Source organism: Alternaria ventricosa (assembly GCF_023758065.1).
Source record: "Alternaria ventricosa strain BMP 2768 chromosome Unknown scaffold_4, whole genome shotgun sequence".
Lineage (NCBI taxonomy): Eukaryota > Fungi > Ascomycota > Dothideomycetes > Pleosporales > Pleosporaceae > Alternaria > Alternaria ventricosa.
Window position 1 is genome coordinate 1,289,755 of NW_026055684.1, and position 18,235 is coordinate 1,307,989.

The 18,235-nt window shown below is 53.4% G+C and overlaps 5 protein-coding genes across 5 annotated transcripts; 4 read left to right on the top strand and 1 right to left on the bottom strand.

Annotated features, from left to right (window-relative positions):
- Positions 1 to 1,272: 1,272 nt before the first annotated feature.
- Positions 1,273 to 3,493, top strand: J4E93_003120 (uncharacterized protein; the record flags this gene model as incomplete). The annotated part of the gene is made up of 2 exons (XM_049341060.1): positions 1,273 to 1,337; positions 1,390 to 3,493. 2 exons carry the CDS (start codon positions 1,273 to 1,275, stop codon positions 3,491 to 3,493), a joined length of 2,169 nt encoding a protein of 722 aa, XP_049201942.1.
- Positions 3,494 to 5,622: 2,129 nt separating this feature from the next.
- J4E93_003121 (uncharacterized protein) lies at positions 5,623 to 7,625 on the top strand (the record flags this gene model as incomplete). The annotated part of the gene is made up of 3 exons (XM_049341061.1): positions 5,623 to 5,926; positions 5,979 to 6,455; positions 6,508 to 7,625. 3 exons carry the CDS (start codon positions 5,623 to 5,625, stop codon positions 7,623 to 7,625), a joined length of 1,899 nt encoding a protein of 632 aa, XP_049201943.1.
- A 2,719-nt stretch (positions 7,626 to 10,344) lies between these two features.
- J4E93_003122 (uncharacterized protein) lies at positions 10,345 to 10,755 on the top strand (the record flags this gene model as incomplete). Its single annotated transcript, XM_049341062.1, has 1 exon — positions 10,345 to 10,755. The coding sequence occupies one exon, from the start codon at positions 10,345 to 10,347 to the stop codon at positions 10,753 to 10,755; it is 411 nt and encodes a 136-aa protein (XP_049201944.1).
- A 2,521-nt stretch (positions 10,756 to 13,276) lies between these two features.
- On the bottom strand, positions 13,277 to 13,559 carry J4E93_003123 (uncharacterized protein; the record flags this gene model as incomplete). The annotated part of the gene is made up of 2 exons (XM_049341063.1): positions 13,277 to 13,424; positions 13,489 to 13,559. 2 exons carry the CDS (start codon positions 13,557 to 13,559, stop codon positions 13,277 to 13,279), a joined length of 219 nt encoding a protein of 72 aa, XP_049201945.1.
- Positions 13,560 to 16,229: 2,670 nt separating this feature from the next.
- J4E93_003124 (uncharacterized protein) lies at positions 16,230 to 17,649 on the top strand (the record flags this gene model as incomplete). The annotated part of the gene is made up of 2 exons (XM_049341064.1): positions 16,230 to 17,237; positions 17,287 to 17,649. The coding sequence occupies 2 exons, from the start codon at positions 16,230 to 16,232 to the stop codon at positions 17,647 to 17,649; spliced, it is 1,371 nt and encodes a 456-aa protein (XP_049201946.1).
- Between the last annotated feature and the right edge of the window lie 586 nt (positions 17,650 to 18,235).

An 18,235-nucleotide genomic window follows, 5' to 3' on the forward strand; every position in this document is an offset into this window, starting at 1 on the left:
AGCCCAGCTCGGAAGCTACGATGCCCTCAACCACGAAGGAGTCTCCAACTGGAATGCAATGTCACCTCTCGCGCGGTATTAAGATATCGCATCTCAGATGAGTTTGGCAACGACTATGTCACACCAGACCGGAAAAGCTACTGCATGGGTCGACTGCGGCTATCCACCTAAGGCGCAATACTCGGGTTCCCACGAACAAGGCGCGACAGCCGCAATAACAACGAACTGCTTCCGAGACTGTGGATACGCTGGTTACCGGTTGCCGCGTTGTCGGTATCTTAACACCTTTTGGCACGCTCGCAGATATGGGGGGGTAGTGCCTTGGACAGCAAGAGAGATCGGATCAGGGAAGACGTGCAGCAGGAGAGCGGACAGCAAGGTACATACGTCTTGCCATCAAGCGCAAATGCGCAATTGGTTGGATGCGATACGAGACGGCTGCCCAGCCCATTCGTTCGATGTCATCGAGGTGTCACAGCGTGCGCCATCACGAACGCGAAGAAGCAACTGCATCGATAGGGTCTGCATATCTAAGCCAGGCAAGGCAGGTGCCGATCGTCAATTTGCAAACGGAAGATTGAGAGCATTAGGCGCGCAGCAGGCCCGAACCAGACCGAGGCAGCCCGCACGGTATCACGACTCCCAGCCTCTGCATTTGGTAAGGCAGCATACAAGCGACACAGCAACGCCGCACTGGCTATCGATGTGTAAAAGCTGGGTGTTGGACTTTTTATCGACCTGCCTCTTTGGGTGCGCCGTTTTATCCGCCACCGGCTTGATCGTGACGGCGCGTCTTGGCACGGCCGCCAGCAATCTGGGCGAGAGCTTTGCGGAGCTTCACGTGAGAGCTGCATGGAGCTGCCCGCCAAGTCTGAGCCACGACTGCGGGACAGGTGGGCCGTATCGCGATAGGACGACGCAGAAACATGCTTTCTACGTTCCCACCGACGGCGAGCTTGTTTGTGCGCCCGCAGCGCTAGCCTGCATCAGGAAGGAGCGGTCGTGAACAGCGCCCATCTTTCCACATGTTTGGTATAGCAGCAACCGCATTACAGGGCGAGCCTGATGCCATCACCGAGTGCGCAGCCAACGAGGAGCGCCATCACAGCCAGGTACCGGTCCCTAACCCCCGCTGGCAAAATATCGTCCAGCCAGGGCCTGCAGCTAGGTACCGAGCAGCTCGTTGTACAAATAAGCTGCCTGCCCTTACTGAGCTTTATCCGACCATCGACCTTGTCCAATTGAGCTTTTACGAAGCTGGTCGCATATAAAATGGCTCGATACATCAGCGTTGCCGCGGCCTTGGCTGCTACCGGCGCCTGTGCCTTTACGCCTGAGTACGTTTACCATCATATTCCGTTGCTTGCGCAATTGCTAACAAGTGAACAGAGGACTCCTCAGCACCGTCCGACGTGGCGTCGCTGACGCCAGTCCCGATGGCTCTGTCGGCCTGTTCTCGTACTCCCAGTATTCCTTCGAGGAGCACGGCAGTGCGGGTTCTGGCATGAACCTCATCGACCTCAAGACCGGCGAGATCACCGAGTCGGGCCTCAATGCCAGCGAGATCAACGAGGTTGCCTGGATTCCCGGCAGCGAGACTGGTATCATCTACATCAATGGCACCAACGAGGAGGTTCCCGGTGGTGTTACCCTGTGGGTTGGCGACATCAAGGACCCCAGTGCCAGCAAGATGGTTGCTTCTTTGGATGCGCCATACTCCGGTCTCAAGGTCGCAAACACTTCGACTGGAGACATGCACTTCTTGGTCAACTGCATGGCTTACCCTAACGGTACTGCTGTCAACCCCGAGACTGAGGTCACCCCGGTGACAACCGCCCGCTACTACTCGGACATCTACGTCCGCCACTGGGACACCTGGCTGACCAAGAACCGCTACAACCTCTTCGCCGGAGCTCTCTCGGCGAACAACAGCTATGCGCTCTCCGGCGCTGGCATGCGCAACATCCAGAAGGGCATCAACTTCACCACCACTGCGCCTGAGACTCCCATCCAGCCGTTTGGTGACTCCAGCGACTACGACATCAGCCCCGATGGTTCCATGTACGCTTTCGTGAGCAAGGCTCCTCAACTCAACAAGGCCAACTACACCGCATCATACACTTATGTTGGTGCTTTCGCGTCTTCCGACGCTCCTATCGCCTTCAATGGCCCAGACTCTGCCGCGGCAAAGGCTGGTCACAAGGGTGCCTCTGGCCTCCCGTCCTTCTCCACCGACAGCTGCAAGCTCGCCTATGTGCAGCAGGATGAGGACTACTACGAGTCGGACAGGTGGCAACTCTACACTGTCGACGTCGCTGTTGAGGGTACCGGTGTTGCTGTCAGCAACTGGAAGGCTCTGAGTGCCGGCTTCGACCGCTGGGTTCAGGGACCCATCACCTGGGCTCACGACGACTCCTCCATCTACGTCACTGCCGATGACTACGCTCGCGTCAAGATCTTCAACTTCCCTGTCGATGCCGACGAGAGCTTCGTCCCCGAGCCTATGACTTCAAACACATCCGTCTCGGCTTTCGCCCTCCTACCTGATGGTTCGCTGTTCGTCGCTGCTACCGCCATCTGGACTCCCAGCGAGTGGTATATCCTTGCCGACGGAGAGAAGAAGACCCTCTTCGACGCGTCTCAGGTCGACCCCAACCTCGCTGGTCTTGGATCCCACACCGTTTCCGAGATCTTCTTCAACGGTTCCAACCCTGAGCTCAAGCAGCAACTCCAGGCCTACGTTGTCAAGCCTACTTTCTGGCAGGAGAACGTAACCTACCCGCTCGCCTTCTACATCCACGGTGGTCCTCAGGGTAACTGGGGTAACAGCTGGTCCAACCGCTGGAACCCTCAGGTCTGGGCTGACCAAGGCTACATCATTGTTGCCCCTAACCCAACTGGTTCTACCGGTTTTGGACAGTTCCTCACCGACTCCATCCAGGGCCAATGGGGTAGCTGGCCATACCACGACTTGGTCAACGCCTGGAACTACGTCAACACCAGCATGCCTTGGATCGACACCAAGAACGGTATCGCCGCCGGTGCTTCCTACGGTGGTTACATGACCAACTGGATCCAGGCCAACGACCTCGGCAACGAGTTCAAGTGCCTCGTCACCCACGACGGTATCTCCAACACCGAGGGTGCATGGGCCTCTGAGGAACTCTGGTTCATCCGCCACGACTACAACGGCAGCATCTGGGACTCCAACGCATACCGCGAGTGGAACCCCCAGAACCACATTGCCAACTGGTCCACTCCCCAGTTCGTCATCCACAACACTCTTGACTACCGTCTGCCTGAGAGCGACGGCCTGAGCTTGTTCAACATCCTCCAGGCCCGTGGTATCCCCTCCAGGTTCCTCAACTTCCCCGACGAGAACCACTGGGTGCTCAAGCAGGAGAACAGCTTGTTCTGGCACACCGAGATCTTCAACTGGATCAACCACTGGTCCAAGGGCGAGCCTTTGAGCGACCTGCCCATCGGTAACTAGATGGGAAAAGTGACGCTCCAGTAGCATTGACGACAACGTTGATGATAATTATTGGTAGACGATTGATGATAATACATTGATAACAATATTCATTTGATCAAATGTCAGTGACGTATGCTCGCGATCCATACTTGCTCTTCATCAGCACCCACCACAAGATGGTCTTATTGAGTGCGCCTATTGAGATCGAATACTAGTTCCGAAATGTAGTAATGTTGCTAGCTGGGTACGCCAATCGCCACTGCATGGTAAAGATCAACCCGCAGTTGACTACAGAACGTTATTGAGCTGCACAGCTATGCGGGGTAGTCGTATATTCATGCCGGTATCTGAATAACATCCATTAGCTGCCAGCACCGATCATAAACCACTGACAGCTGAGAGATGCATAACCCGTGTGAACGTCTACGCTACATGCCCGAGCAAGAGCATAGGCATTAAGCGTCGCTCCCGCTACCCGGCGGCCGGTATCCAGCGGCTTTACTAACCAAGGATATCCGCGTCTGTCCTCAGGTACGGCTACTGCTGTCAGGCGGGACATGGATGGTGGTTTCCCTGGCTTGTCTTGGCCTTTTTGGTATGCGCTCGGTTCTCGGCAACGACGATGTGCAGCGCTAAGACTACAGAAGCCATCCACACAAGACCTTGTTGATAAGCCAGGAAATGACTCGGACGACCCGATCGCATGTGCTTAGTTCGATTCAACGTCGATAATAAGCTTCTAGACACTGTCTTCAATCGAGACCTTGGGAACCGTCAGCATGGCAATGGGGCGTAGAGAAGATAAGAAGCCGCTATTGCCACTTAGCCAAGGCGCATCCTTCATTTTTCTGTGATAGCAGAGAATCCTACTGCGCCCCGTTATGTTGGTGTATGGGTGATCCTCAGAGGGTTCTGTTGGACAGGCCATGCCAAGTAAAGACGGAAAACAGCGGGTCAGGCCATGGGAATGCCAATGTGCCATGCTGCCAGGCGAGGCAAAGCTTCCGCTGATAGCAACGAAGCCTCGTGCCAACGACCATGTGGAGGTCTTCGGCGCTCTTGTCTCGTTTCGTCGCGCTTCTTTTATTGTCAAGGAGATAAGCGTGGCTAGGTGGATGTGCCAATGCTGGTGCCGTCCATAGACGTTTTCGAGAAGCACAATGGGGCGTCCGCGCTAGGTGGATTGGAGAGAACAATGCGACAATTGATTGGTGTGCGCATGGAGAGCGACACGGCGTTCTGCTGCCGGTTGGTCGAGCTGCCTGTTCGAGTTTGGTGGAGTTACATCGCATGCATGCGAAGGCTGTTTCATTGTGTGGGGAGCAGCCGAGGATTGATGTGACGAGGAGGCGCCCAGCGGGACGGAAGGCTCGGCGCCAGCTGGGCAGCGGAGACGCAGCAGAGTTCGGCGGTCATGAGCGACGACACACGCGATCGTCGACACACACTCGCCGGACCGACGTCCTGGCTCTCAGCTCCAGTGCCCTCCTCACTGCAGCAACGAACGGCTTTCCCACGAGCTGTCAGCGCGCATGTGCATGTCGTGTCTGTGCGCAAGCTCTTCGGTATGGCACTGCGGCGTGGTGTCATCATGGCACAGCTCGTCGTCCAGATAAGAAAGAGCTAGGGTTACCCACCGCGTGAATGGCTGGAAAGGAGCAGAACATAGTGTGATCAGCGACGCTGCCAAGTACCGAAGCACTCAATCGACGTCGTCGCATGCGCCGAGATACCCATTTCCCTGGAGCTTGGCTTGCCGAAGCCCTGCAAAGACGGGTGCGAAGCTCTAAATCGTAGTCTTACTTTCGGCATCGCCTACCCGCCCAGCCTTTGCCCAGTCACCGGCTGGTGATAAGACGGGCATTGCGAAATAGTCCCTTGATGCTGTATGGGTCAACCGCCGGCTTGGGCTACTAGCTAGATTCCACCAATTCCTCGAAACGAGGGTGGAGTGTATCCACACAGGACACCTGCTCGAAAGAGAGACAGTCAAGGAATACCAAGACGGCGCTTGGGAGGAGCAGATTTGCCGCTTCTGTGTCACTGTAAGGATGCTATGAGTATAATTGCGCTCGTGTGCCCTACCCTTGCCGTTCAGCAGCAGCTCATTCTTTTGCACCGCCCATCTTTTTCCGTGCCTGCTAATCATGTCGGCTAACGCTGGCTCCAATGCCGTGGACATGGCCATGTCCAACGAGCCCAACAAGGCTGCTATGCCTTTGTACGAAGTCGACGAGAAGCGTGCTCTTTCCGACGACCGCACGCCGTCGACTCTCAGCCACCAGCCTCATGGCGTTGATGTTTTCGAGGCTGACTTGGAGGGCGAAGAGCCTACGGAAGATGAACTGAAGACACTCCGCCGTGTATCTGGAAAGATCCCGTGGACTGCCTTCACCATCGCTTTCGTCGAGCTTTGCGAGCGTTTCGGTTACTACGGATGCCAGGTTTTGTGTATGTTGTCGCTTATCCCTACACAAGAACCAACTCACTGACTTGTTCGAAGACACCAACTTCATTCAACAGGACCTGCCTGTGATTGATGGTGTTCCGCAAACCACTGGCAAGGATCCTCGTTCAGAGGGTCAACCAGGCGCGTTGGGCATGGGACAGCGTGCATCCTTCGGAATCGGTCAATTCAACTCTTTCTGGGCATACAGCACACCCATCATCGGTGCCATTATCGCCGATGAGTACCTTGGTCGCTTCAACACCATCTTCATCGCCATCGCCTTCTCTATCCTGGGTCACATTCTGCTCATCATCTCCGCCATTCCCGCTGTCCTCACCAGCGGCAATGCCATCGGTCCTTTCATCCTAGGTGTCATCACCCTCGGTTTCGGTACCGGAGCTTTCAAGGCCAACATCTCGCCCTTGATCGCTGAACAATACCGCCAAACCAAGCCCCGTGTCATCAAGGACCCCAAGACTGGCGAGCGCGTCATCTCTGACCCCAACATCACGCTCTCTCGTATCTTCTTGTGTAAGTTGTCACCCAATGCGTTGTTGTAAGCAGACCACTAACATATTCCCAGACTTCTACATGTTCATCAACATTGGTTCCCTCACTGGACAGATCTCCATGGTTTACGTTGAGAAGTACGTCGGCTTCTGGTGCGCGTGGCTGCTACCCACCATCATGTTCTGTTTCTGCCCCGTCGTCCTTTGGGTTTGCAGGAACAAGTACATCCGCACTCCCCCCACTGGTTCCGTCCTCATCCGCGCCTTTAAGGTCTTGAAGCTCGCCACCAAGGGCAAGTGGTCTCTCAACCCTGCGACCACGCGCAAGAACTTCAAGAGCGAGCGATTCTGGGAGGACGTCAAGCCCAGCCACCTCGGTGCCAACAAGCCCGGCTGGATGCAGTTTGACGACGCTTGGGTTGACCAGGTCGCTCGTGGCCTACGCGCATGCTCTTGCTTCACCTGGATTCCTCTCTACTGGTTGAGCTACAACCAGATGAACAACAACCTCACGTCTCAGGCCGCCACGATGACCCGTAACGGTGTTCCCAACGATGTCATTACCAACCTCAACCCCATCTCCCTGGTTATCTTCATTCCCATCGTTGACAACTTCCTCTACCCCGCTCTCCGCAAGGCAAACATCCGCTTCACTCCCATTAAGCGCATTGCTTTCGGTTTCATCCTCGCGTCTTTCGCCATGGTTTCCGCTGCCGTTATTCAGCACTACATCTACGCCGAGGGTCCATGCGGCGAATACATGAACAGCTGCGACGACCCAGCCCCGATCAACGTCTGGACCCAAGCCGTGCCCTACATGCTTGTCGGTTTCTCCGAAATCTTCACATCAATCACTGGACTCGAGTTTGCCTTCACAAAAGCACCCAAGAACATGCGTTCGCTAGTCACTTCGTACTGGCATTTCATGTCCGCCTTCTCCAACGCGCTTGGTCAGGCGTTTGTGTCGCTGTCCGAAGATCCGCTGTTGGTTTGGAACTACACGACTGTTGCTATCCTGGCGTTCATCGGCGGTATCCTCTTCTGGTTCCACCAGCGCAAGACTGACAAGCAGGAGGACATTCTTAACATGCTTCCGGACTCCAACTACATGGGCAAGGACCGAAGGCATAGTGTTGCTGGTGCTGAAGAGGCTATCGCTGGCCACAATGTTGAGGCGCATGTTCGCACCTAAATCTAGTCGTGGGCAGGTTTACGCTATACGTCGATGTTTACGAGTGCGGCTGCCAAGAGTGGCTGTGTGTATGGAGCAATTATATGATCGAAGATACCTATCTGGCCTAAAAGCTGGTTGATACACGAGACTTTTACCTAGCTCAAAACTTTCTATATTCTTCTGCTTTTGTATTGTGACATGAAGCACAGCCCACCATGAACTAGCTGCTGTATGTGCTATGTACATGCACGCGTTACCCTATACTGCCAATCCTGTGTCGACATTATATTTCATTTTCTTCGTAAGTCATCTCCGTAATCACGCCTAGCTGATTTAAGGCCAGTGTCTTCAGAAGCGGGGCATTAGTGAGCAGGGACGGCAACCTTCAGGAATCGATAATGCATGACGAAAAACATAGCATCATAAGGCCACGAAGAACCGACTTCAGAGATCATATAGCCGTTGAGGCATGCATTTAAATGCGTTGAGTTACGGAGCGAACTGGTACTTGAAGTAGGATATACGACTTGATGTGCTGAACACCGACACAAAAGCAAATACTTGTGCCTTCTACTGCTATTAGTTAAGCTGTGCTTACGCACCATGGTTCCCAAGTCGTCTAGACTATTTCAGGCTAGTATAGAATCTTCAACCAGGTCGATTTGACGGGAAGAAGCCCTAGTATCCACACCGTGTACGTCTCTAGTCTTCCCACCCATCTCATGTGCGCACATTCACCACCACAGAGCAAAGACAAGAACAACGCTGTACTCACATTCCGTCGTTGTTTCTGTCTTGATCGGACCCCACGTAGACATGCTCACATCTTTCCGGATGGTAGTCGATGTACTTAAGCACGGCAACGATACTGGTGGGTAACTTCTCATAGTCGGCTAACGGTCCGCCCCCTTGGTCAGGCGGAAGAGGGCAACCCGCCTCCATGCAATCATCTAGATCGGCATGAAGATGAGATCCGATCGGACATTTATAAGCGCCTTGGCTAGTAATATTTGCTTCAAAGCAAGAAACAAGCTCAACGTCTTCTGGCGCCACTGGACCTTGTCCGTCCCCCTGTCGTTGTCCCCTTGGACCTCTGGTGGAATCGAGCCATGTATTATGGACGTGATGTTCATCTGAATAGTTATGTCCAGGGAACATATGCGTCTTGAATCTCGTAGTGATGACTTCTTTGTACCTCTTAGACAAGATCCACTGCTCCAAGTCTCCGAGACCAAGGAACTTGGCCTCAGACATAAGTTTATTATATCCCACGTAGTCGAAGCCCTTCTCCCTCGTCCAGAGCAGCGGATATATGCTGGGTCTTTTGATATAGGTGAACAGTATTGGCCAGATCTCAGGGTCCGTATCGATGGGGAGAGAGCCGTCGGGCAACAGATCGATTCCAGCCCAATTACCGCCAAGCAGAGCGTCGAAGTAAGGAACGCTCATAAGGTCAGATTTTCGGATGCGATATTTGCGGCCCTCTACGTCGAGGGCTATGAAATTGCCGTCAGGGATCTGGGCGTTGCGAGGGAGGGCGAGTTGTTGAGGGGCGTGCGCGGCGTGCGAGCTGTGCGAGGCATTCGATGCGTCGATTTCCATGGCGCCGACAGTCGAGGTCATGATCGAGGACTGGGTGGGGAGTGGATCCAGTAAGGACTGAGAGGTCAGCGTGATGGGGACCGATTGATGTGTGAGGTGATGCGAGATGGCAGACCTAGGAAGACGCGTCTCTAGACGCGCCAAGGCTTGCCCCGCTCATGCTGTCCGCTGCTTCCTCTCGGGGGCATGCCTCCACTACAAATCCCATCAGCATCCCAACATGCAAATGGTAAGACCGCGCACCATGTATTTTCGAATGCGACAGTGGATCATATGGCTCTAAACCCCCTCCAGTGAGAACTGAACTACCACCGCGATGCCACCTAAGCGCCTCGCCCAATGAGCCCTGCACGACGGGCAACGCTCAATGATGAGAGCGTTCAAGATTGCCAGTCTACGCGCATCTTAGGCAGAAGGTCTACTGAATTCGTCAGAGACTCACGAAATGTAGCCGCCACGACGCAACCTTGATCGCGACTATGTTACACGCGACCTTATTGGCAGTGTTGATACCTAGGCAGTAGAAACAATCTCAGACTCTTGCTCTGCAACATTGTGAACTTCCCTGTAAGGCTGACCTGGCCACGGGTTCAGATTGGCGGGCTTCAGGACTCGAAGGCCTGTACCGAATTCCACACTGCATTCTGGTTATATTGGTTCATAGTAACGAAGCGACGAGTCCCGTCATCGGCATCGTCAGAATAGAGAAGGACAACTACAAGTATGGCCCCAAGACGTAGCAATTAAGCACGTCGTCTTCGATCATCTCCAGACCGCTCTCTTGTCGCACCCCAATTCGCCTTATACACAGTCTACACACACTTTCCTCTATGATAACCCTTAATGTTTCTTGTTGTGGTCACTTCAATGTCTCGGTGGTGCGACCTCTTTCGCATCCCTTCCATATTTAATGGGCGGATTCAGTCATCGTGTATCTCGTGTGTGTTGCGGGAGTCTCGGTGGTGCGAAACCTGATTCACCGCGGAATCAACACCATTCACTTCCAACACTAAACTAAGACAAACGCCCCACGCGATGAAACTTAAGACCGACCAACTTCAACACCACAGCTTCACTGTCACACAAAATCCTCATACCTTCCCATAACCGCTTCAACTCGCACACCCCAGCAACAATGGACGATATCTGGAGCGACACGGAGATGAGCGAGACATCGCTTACCACCACCGAATCATCACTGCCGTCATCTCCCATCCTGACAGACTACCAAAACAACCTCATCGCCACCTATGCATTCCACAGCGATAGCATCAGCGACCTCATGAACATTGCCGTCGACCTCGAAATCAGCGTGCGACGCGAGCGCGACGAACCGAGCCTCCCATACCTTACTGAGGACTTGGAAAAGACACGAGGGGAGCTGGTGTTGCATAGGGACGCAAAGCGCAGGATTGAGAGGAACCTCAGGAAGGAGAAGGAGAAGTTGAAGATGGTGGTTGGGAATGGGTCAATCGTGGCGAAGCAGCAGTTGAATGAGATGGGCCGTTATATGGAGCTGGACAAGACGATAGAGTGTTTGCGCTGAGAGATCAGTGAACTTTGACGCGCGAACCAGCACGTCTAGAGGGGGGCTACGGCGTCTGGTGCAAGGGTGCTTTAACAAACACGGCAGGGATCAAGTTGGGTCTGGGACTGAGGGGACGCAGTATACAATACGGTTTCATACCTTTCCTTCGGTGCTATTGATACTCTCTCTCGTACGAGCATCAATGGAGGCTCAAGTGAAGGGGGTATACTCTTAACCGCAACGATCGGAACTGGACTACACGAGCAAATGACAAAAAGATTTTGGAGAGTACAGAAGTATACAGGGTATTGTTACACGCAGTACAAATACAAAGATTAACAGCACATGACGCAAGATCATGCGACAGCAAGAGCAGCGGCGCTTGGGGTGGTGCGCTTTTGCTAAACGGTGTCCTCAGCGCCTCCATTCAATACAACGTCAAATCCGAGCATTGGATGCGTCACCTCTCCCCAACACCACAAGCAGATCTTGTTCCCAACCTGTAGCCCACAGGCGCAATGCTCCTTGTGTTCAGCGAATATTGTATCGAGGTTGGACTCTTCCGCCTCGTAACAGGGTAGGCATAGCCAGCGGTCAAGGAATCGATTACGCAAAGTGCACTGACATTGAGAGTCTTGAAGACGGCTTCGGCTGTCCGACCCGTCTTTTGGCAGGCAGTCGTTGCAGAACCATCGTTTCCTTTGCTCTGTTGCTTGGTACAAGGCTCGAAGGACCGGCGAGGGGTGAGCGATGCTTGAAGAAGCTGATGCAGCCAAGGTGTGACTACCGAGATCTAGCTCTAGGAGCTCTTTGACACACTCGGGTATACCGAAACTGTCTTCCTCAAAGGGAACGTCGATGAAACCTTGATCGTGATGCGATGCGCCGGAACCATGCGCTGGACTTTCCCATTCTGGCGCGGAGTGGTCACTAGACATGTGATGTGGGCTGAGAATGGGTATCTCAGAGGGCGATAACAAGATAAAGCCGCTAAAGTTGGGCAACTCATCTTCATCACATGGCGTTTCGTAGATGCTCTGGTAGACGCAGTGGATGCGGCACTCGTCGCAGGTGCTGACTTTACATCTTGAACAGGGTCGACACTCCGTATCGGAATCTTTTGCGCCGCACTTGATATACTCAGTACAGTCATAAGCATCGAAGAAGGTCGACTTCTTGTGACGCTTGTTACGGATCCGTACACCCCTACCAGAACACTTGAGTTTGCCCAGCAAATTCTCCAAGCTACTGGAATGCGGTAGTATGGTCTTGTGCATACTCTTTGAGCATAGAAGTAGCGCCATGAGGTCGTCTGGGTATAGGCTTGATACGATCATCTCCAGTAAACCATATTCGTGGAATACTTCCATGAGAGGACACCGCTGCCTTGACACTGCCAGACTATCCACTCTTGTCTTTTTACGCGCATCCATTTGCTCACCGCTCGATCTCTTGCGCTTTGTATTCTCCATGGCCTCCCGCTCGCGATAGTCTTGATCCCGAGTATCTCGTGGTTCTGCTGTCCTATTGGTGGACACGCGTTGGTCCATCGATTGAGTAGCCATATTAGCCTTGAGACTCCTAAGAAAGATGAGCAAGGAAGACCAAGGACGTCGGTGCGTCAGTCGAAGTCATTATGGGCCAGCAGATGCACCATGAGAGTACCGGCTCATGAGCACCAGCGAGTCCGCGCAATGACGGGAAGCGCATCTCAAGGCGACGTACTTGTCTCTCACGCCGCAACGTGGTTCTAGCCTTCCGCGCCTCAGATAGCGCTTAACAGCTTTCAGTACCTGGATCTGGGTCCATCTTGGCGTTGTGTTGACAATGTTGTGGGGGACGCTGCACAGGCGCGCGGGACGAGATGAACAATGGCGTTGTATTACCAACACCTCGCAGCAAAGTGGGGCGTCTATTTCAGAACCAGGGCGATTCAGAAAGAGCATGAGAAACGATGAGGAATTTTTAGTCTCGTCTATTTTGACCATCGTGGACAAACGGGGAGATGCGGGATTGCGTTCCGGTAGCGGCCGACTGACGAATGAGCATCCATGACATAATGATGCCTCGGTCATTGCTTCTTTCCGTCTCCCTTGACCCTTGGCTCGACTTCGCGATATTGTTCGGATGGATGCGCAACGCACGCGCACCTCTACTTCACCACGGCCTGTCACCGATTTTTACCACGCCTCCGTTGATTTCGATCGTGCCATATTGCCAAACCTTTCACAACGTTGGTTTGCGCGACGCACCGCTACTAAACCATCGTCCAGGCATCCGAACCACACTCACGCGTGCTCAAAGCCTCGAGAGGTCGCAACGCTTACCGCTAGCTGGTCAAAAATATACATCACAGGTGCTTCCGATAGAATGATGGTTCTGCGCGGCGCTTAATTCGGTTTCTTGCATATGCAAACTCGCACCTCTCGAGCTTTGAGCTTTTCTATCGATCATATTCCGAGCCTCCCCCAGTTCCGTCATTCCGATGCGTAGTCACCACCCTCTTTGATCCTATCTCTTGGTCGCATTGGCATGACCCTCATTTCTTCTCATCCGGAATGGAGTAGCAGCAACCGATGTCGAGCACATTATAGAAGGTGCAGTCGCGCTGGACGTAGAAGCCACCCTTCTTGTAACAAGTCGATTTGGTAGTGCAAATGCCCGACGGGTCCGATCTTCCGCATGGGCTGCAGAAGTAGAGATACGAAGTCAGTATATGTCTCACATGCACTTCGTACAGTCAAAACTTACGCTGGGTATGGGTCTTTCGGCGCAGCAAGAGCGATAGAAGCGATCGCCGCGATGATAACAAGGACCTTCATCTTGAAGTCTGATGACAGATGATGCGGTTTCGATCAATGGAGGTGTTGGATTTGTGATCTCACAGAGATTTGTGTAGGTGAGTAAGTTGACGGCTTGGTAGAGATGTCGCTTTGGTTATCACGAAACAACTGTTTATATAGACAGCAGCCTCGTATCTGCGGCGCCACTGACATCGTTGTAGAGTGAGAAGCTCATCGAAATGTCCTGCGTCGCAATCCGAATTTAGCTGGGACTATCTGAGCGACTGCGAACTGCCCAAGGTCTGTCCAATCCACGCATCTCTGCGCCCACCAGCCATCACTCTAAGCTTTGCGTATTCGCAGCAGCGATATCGTCATGTTACAATCTGGGCCAATGTAAACATCCAATCGTGGACGTTGCGATAGCGCTCATATGCCTATATTGCGTTGCAGCGTTTAGCGAGGAATGCAATCTATCTTCCCCGGATTTTCGTATTGCCAGCACTTCTGATAAGTCCCCCACATGCGAGCTAGACATTCTACCATATGAAACGGGTGTACAGTCCTTCCTGGCTCGGATACAAGGCAGATATGACGTCGTCGTAGCATCCAGTACTGAACTCTGTCGCGTCGCGTCGTGGTACCATCGAGGCGGAAGAGCGTATGATCTCATAGAGTACCAAGGCAGTTAAGACGGCACTACTACTGCCTTGGAAATCTACACCGGGTGCAAGTCCGCAGAATCGAGTCGCTCCAGCAAACTACTTCACTACACACGCTCCAGATCTTTCTGGCACAGCACTTGTGGCCCACTGTGGCTACAATTGCAGCCATGTTAGACCACCGTTCGTAGCGCTACGTCGTTCTTGCGGAGCTTCCGCACGCTGCTGCGCATCATTGCGGACTTTGCACATGATGTGGCAATGTATTCGTGGTAGGCCCTTCACGCGCACGTGATGCAACGTCTTGCAAACGGAAAAGCAAGTCTCCTCAGGGCAACGTTGCTAGCAATTTCATCCAGAAGATGAACCTGGACGAGTCACGTCTTGAACAACTACTCCCTGTTGTTCAATCTGCTGTGTCCAGTTGGCTGACAATAATGCGATGGCCTCCAACGCCGGTTCCAATGAGATTCGACATGATCCCAGCCTTCGTAGTGTAGTGTGGCGTGTTTGACGTCGCAAAGCGTGAGCAGGGAGCGCCACCAGTGGTCTAGGCTTTCTGGATAACCGTTTGAGGTGGCTCGAGGTGACGAGATGCATCTCTCCAGTCGTCCCCAACCCTCTCGACTTCACTGCTAACCATCAGCACCATGTCTTTTGCGGGCCTAGAGCCTCCATTATCAGCGGGGCAGCCAAACAATGCTACATCTATACCCACGTGTTTCTTCCAGAGCCTGGATCCTCAATCCCATGGATCAAAGCACGGTCTCAATAGCCAGCGTTAGAAGACTACCGAGATCGTTATGGGATGTGCCGCTGTCTTGTACAATAGTCGGCCGCAGTCGCACGAGGATAGTTCGCGTCTTTGACCTCGGCGCGCGATCCCAAGGCCTGATGCGCCCGCTGTCGGGCGCGCTAAGAAATGGCGCATTGCAAGGTTACGTCACGTACGCGCATCCCATCACCATGTCAGCCTCACACACAGCCTCTACTCACAACACCGGGCGTAGCCGCCTCATGGACGCGATGCTGCGGCTTACAGCAGGGGAACAATCACCACCTTTGCCGAATGCGGACGCGCGATTTAGAATATTCCTGGTCGATCTGCTGGGACAGCGCATTGCATTGCACCCTCAACACCAAAATTTTCATCATCGCAGGCCCGTGTCCAGCGCCATGCTCAAAAGGAACTACACTACGACGCGCTCGGTAAGCTTCTAGAAGGCCAGTAATCGAATCATATAACAGTTCGCTTATCTTTTCCATGCACAGTCGGCGAGTGTTTCCTTCCATGGGGCTTCTAGAAGATAGTTTCTCGGCCTGTTTGTCGGAACGATTAGCTGGCCCAGGGCACCACAGCGGTCAACGGCGGCACTTGGCCCTGATTGGCTGATGTCGCCCCCTCAAGTGGGAAGGATCAACCGACCTGCAGCCGCATCTCCACCTTTTGTTTCCAGCATCAGCCGCATCCATTCCCTACGACATCGTTCTGTATGGACTCTATATCTCTGTGCTTCGTTCAGTCATCCTTTTCTCCCGAAAGACATTCCAGTCCACCTTTCAACAAAGACGCCACCAGTCTGGTGCATGATTCCGATCCATCCGTGTCATGTTGAGATGACGATTTCCCGTGTCTCGCAAAGGCTGTCTATCTAAACGGGCTAGTACCTTGGCCCCAGAATGGCCATGGCCCCACGGAAAGGAACGCGACGAGCGTGTGACCCTTGTTCTGTCAGTGAGTGTTAGGTGCAGGTCAACGCTCGTGACACGACTGACATTATGCTCCCTTCGTCTAGGGAAAGTGCGATGTGATGGCAACCAGCCATGTTCAAGATGCGAAGCCGCTAGCTGGGACTGCACCTACTTGAAAACGCATGGGAAGAGCGGACCAAAAGGACCACGTCGGACCACGGAGGCCGCAATCAGGAGACTGCAGGAGCGGAGCAAGGGGACCCATGATGAGGGGTCAAGGAGCAACAGCGAGACAAGCTTTGATGCTGGAAGCCCAGTGTCTACCGAGCTAACTTACCTGGACCCCATCTCTTTGATGAGCGATGCCGATGGTGAACCCAAAGCCTGGCCGGATATTCTGAGTCCAACCCTCTCTGCCACCCCTCACGAGCCTCAGAGGATATCGATTGCCTGCCTATCGCAATATCTGGACGTCTATTCAGCGCGCGGATATGGGATATGGCCGGTGGTCGATGCAGAGGCTCTTACTGCACGTCTTTTGACTCATCCAGATGATTTGGAAGCTTATGCACTAGCCAATGCGATTAGTGCTGCTATAGTAAGCCAGTTCTCTATGGACGAATCGGGGAGTCCAATGGAGGGTCACTACCGCGTCCCGAGTGGCACATTTGAGATGGAAGCAAAAAAGGCAAGGAACGAATGCGATCATCTGGAGAACGTCACTGTGTTCTCCTTGCTGAGCAGCTTCTTCCTACATGTCTACTCGGCAAACGTTGGGAGGATGAATGCTTCCACAGTGTTGCTTGGAGAGGCCATCTTCAAAGCGCACATCATAGGACTACACAAGGCGAACCACTACGAACACATGACCGCGGAGCAAACGCAATATGCGTTGAGAGTATACTGGCTCCTCTTCATCACAGAGCGAGCTCATTCTCTGCAACACGACGTGCCGACAACACTAAAGCGCGCCCCTAATCTCCCTCGACTGGAGGACCTGCACGATGGATCGGTTACACCTGCATTTGTTCAGCTTTGCCGGCTGTTCAATATTTTGGATGTCACTATAACGGCCGAACCAGCAGCTGCGCGCCATGCCCTGTCATTAGCTCAGCAACAGCTTAGCAGTGATGAGGATCCCCGCAGCCTCGAAAACGAGCTCCAGCGCGCAGACATAACAATGACGCAACAATGGATGCGCATCTTCTTGTGGCAGCATGCACTCAATGTAACGAACCTGAGCAGTCGCGCCAGCCAGGATGAGGAGTTCTCATTCCGCTTTCCCGCCAAAGTCGCTCAAAACGTCCTCAGCAATCTGAGTAGCCTCTCCCGCCAGAGCATTGAGGCGCATGGGCCCGGCATGGTATAGAGTATCTCGCTAGAAAAGTAGAATGTCGCTAACGTATATACAGGAGTCGAAACTTTTCGATGTTGCCAACTCGCTTGCAGACGTCATGATGATTATGCCGTCTCTCAACCACGAATCTCACTTCGACGTTGGACCTAGAGATCTAATCCACTCGCTAGCGCAAGTTCTGGCCTCCTTTCGTGGTGGCAACCCTGCTGTCATTAGCATACTGCAAGAGAAGCTCACTATGCTTGGACTCTCCGCTGGGTCGCCGCAAAAGTTGCTTGAGCTTTCCTCGCCGGAAGAGGAGCACGACGAGTGGCACGACCGCTCCATGTCTGCCCCCTCTTCCTACCCGTCCTTGAGTCCGGACGTTTCGATGTCGCCCTCACTCCAGTCGAGCATGAGCATGGACGGGACGTATTGATCTTCCCGGATTACCGCAAAATAGCTTTGGCAGTATCATGCACAAACGGACAGAATATCCGATTGCACAATGCGTCCGCTCATGGCTATGCAACCAGTCGTGCCCTATCGATTCGGTTACTTAGCGTCCGCCAGACAGGCGCTTGCTCACAAGCGCCTGACCCTCTCAACAAGATGCAGGCTAGCCATGGCATACCGCTCATTATCGAAGAGACCAACATGATTGATGCACCAGGATTTGGCCAACGCCTGGTAAAACGCCCCTCTATTGCTGCAGGAAATCTGCAAAGGTCCAGCAAAATCACTCATCAGTCTCTGCTAAATGAGTGCCTACAAGCCCTGGATCGAGTCGCGCACCATGAAGACAAGAACGACGTCCTGTTGAAACAGCATGGGTATCGCAGTAATGCCACCTCCGAAAGCCGAGTCGCGCATACATATGGAAGGAAAGCACGGCAGATGATGAGCTTGAAAAGGCGTCAAAGCAGAAAGTCAACGCTGAAGTGACGCAAACACGCGCTCGGATCAGAGTCTAAGATGGGCCAGCGGCAGCGCATGTAAATACGATAACGTTATCAAGCCCCGTG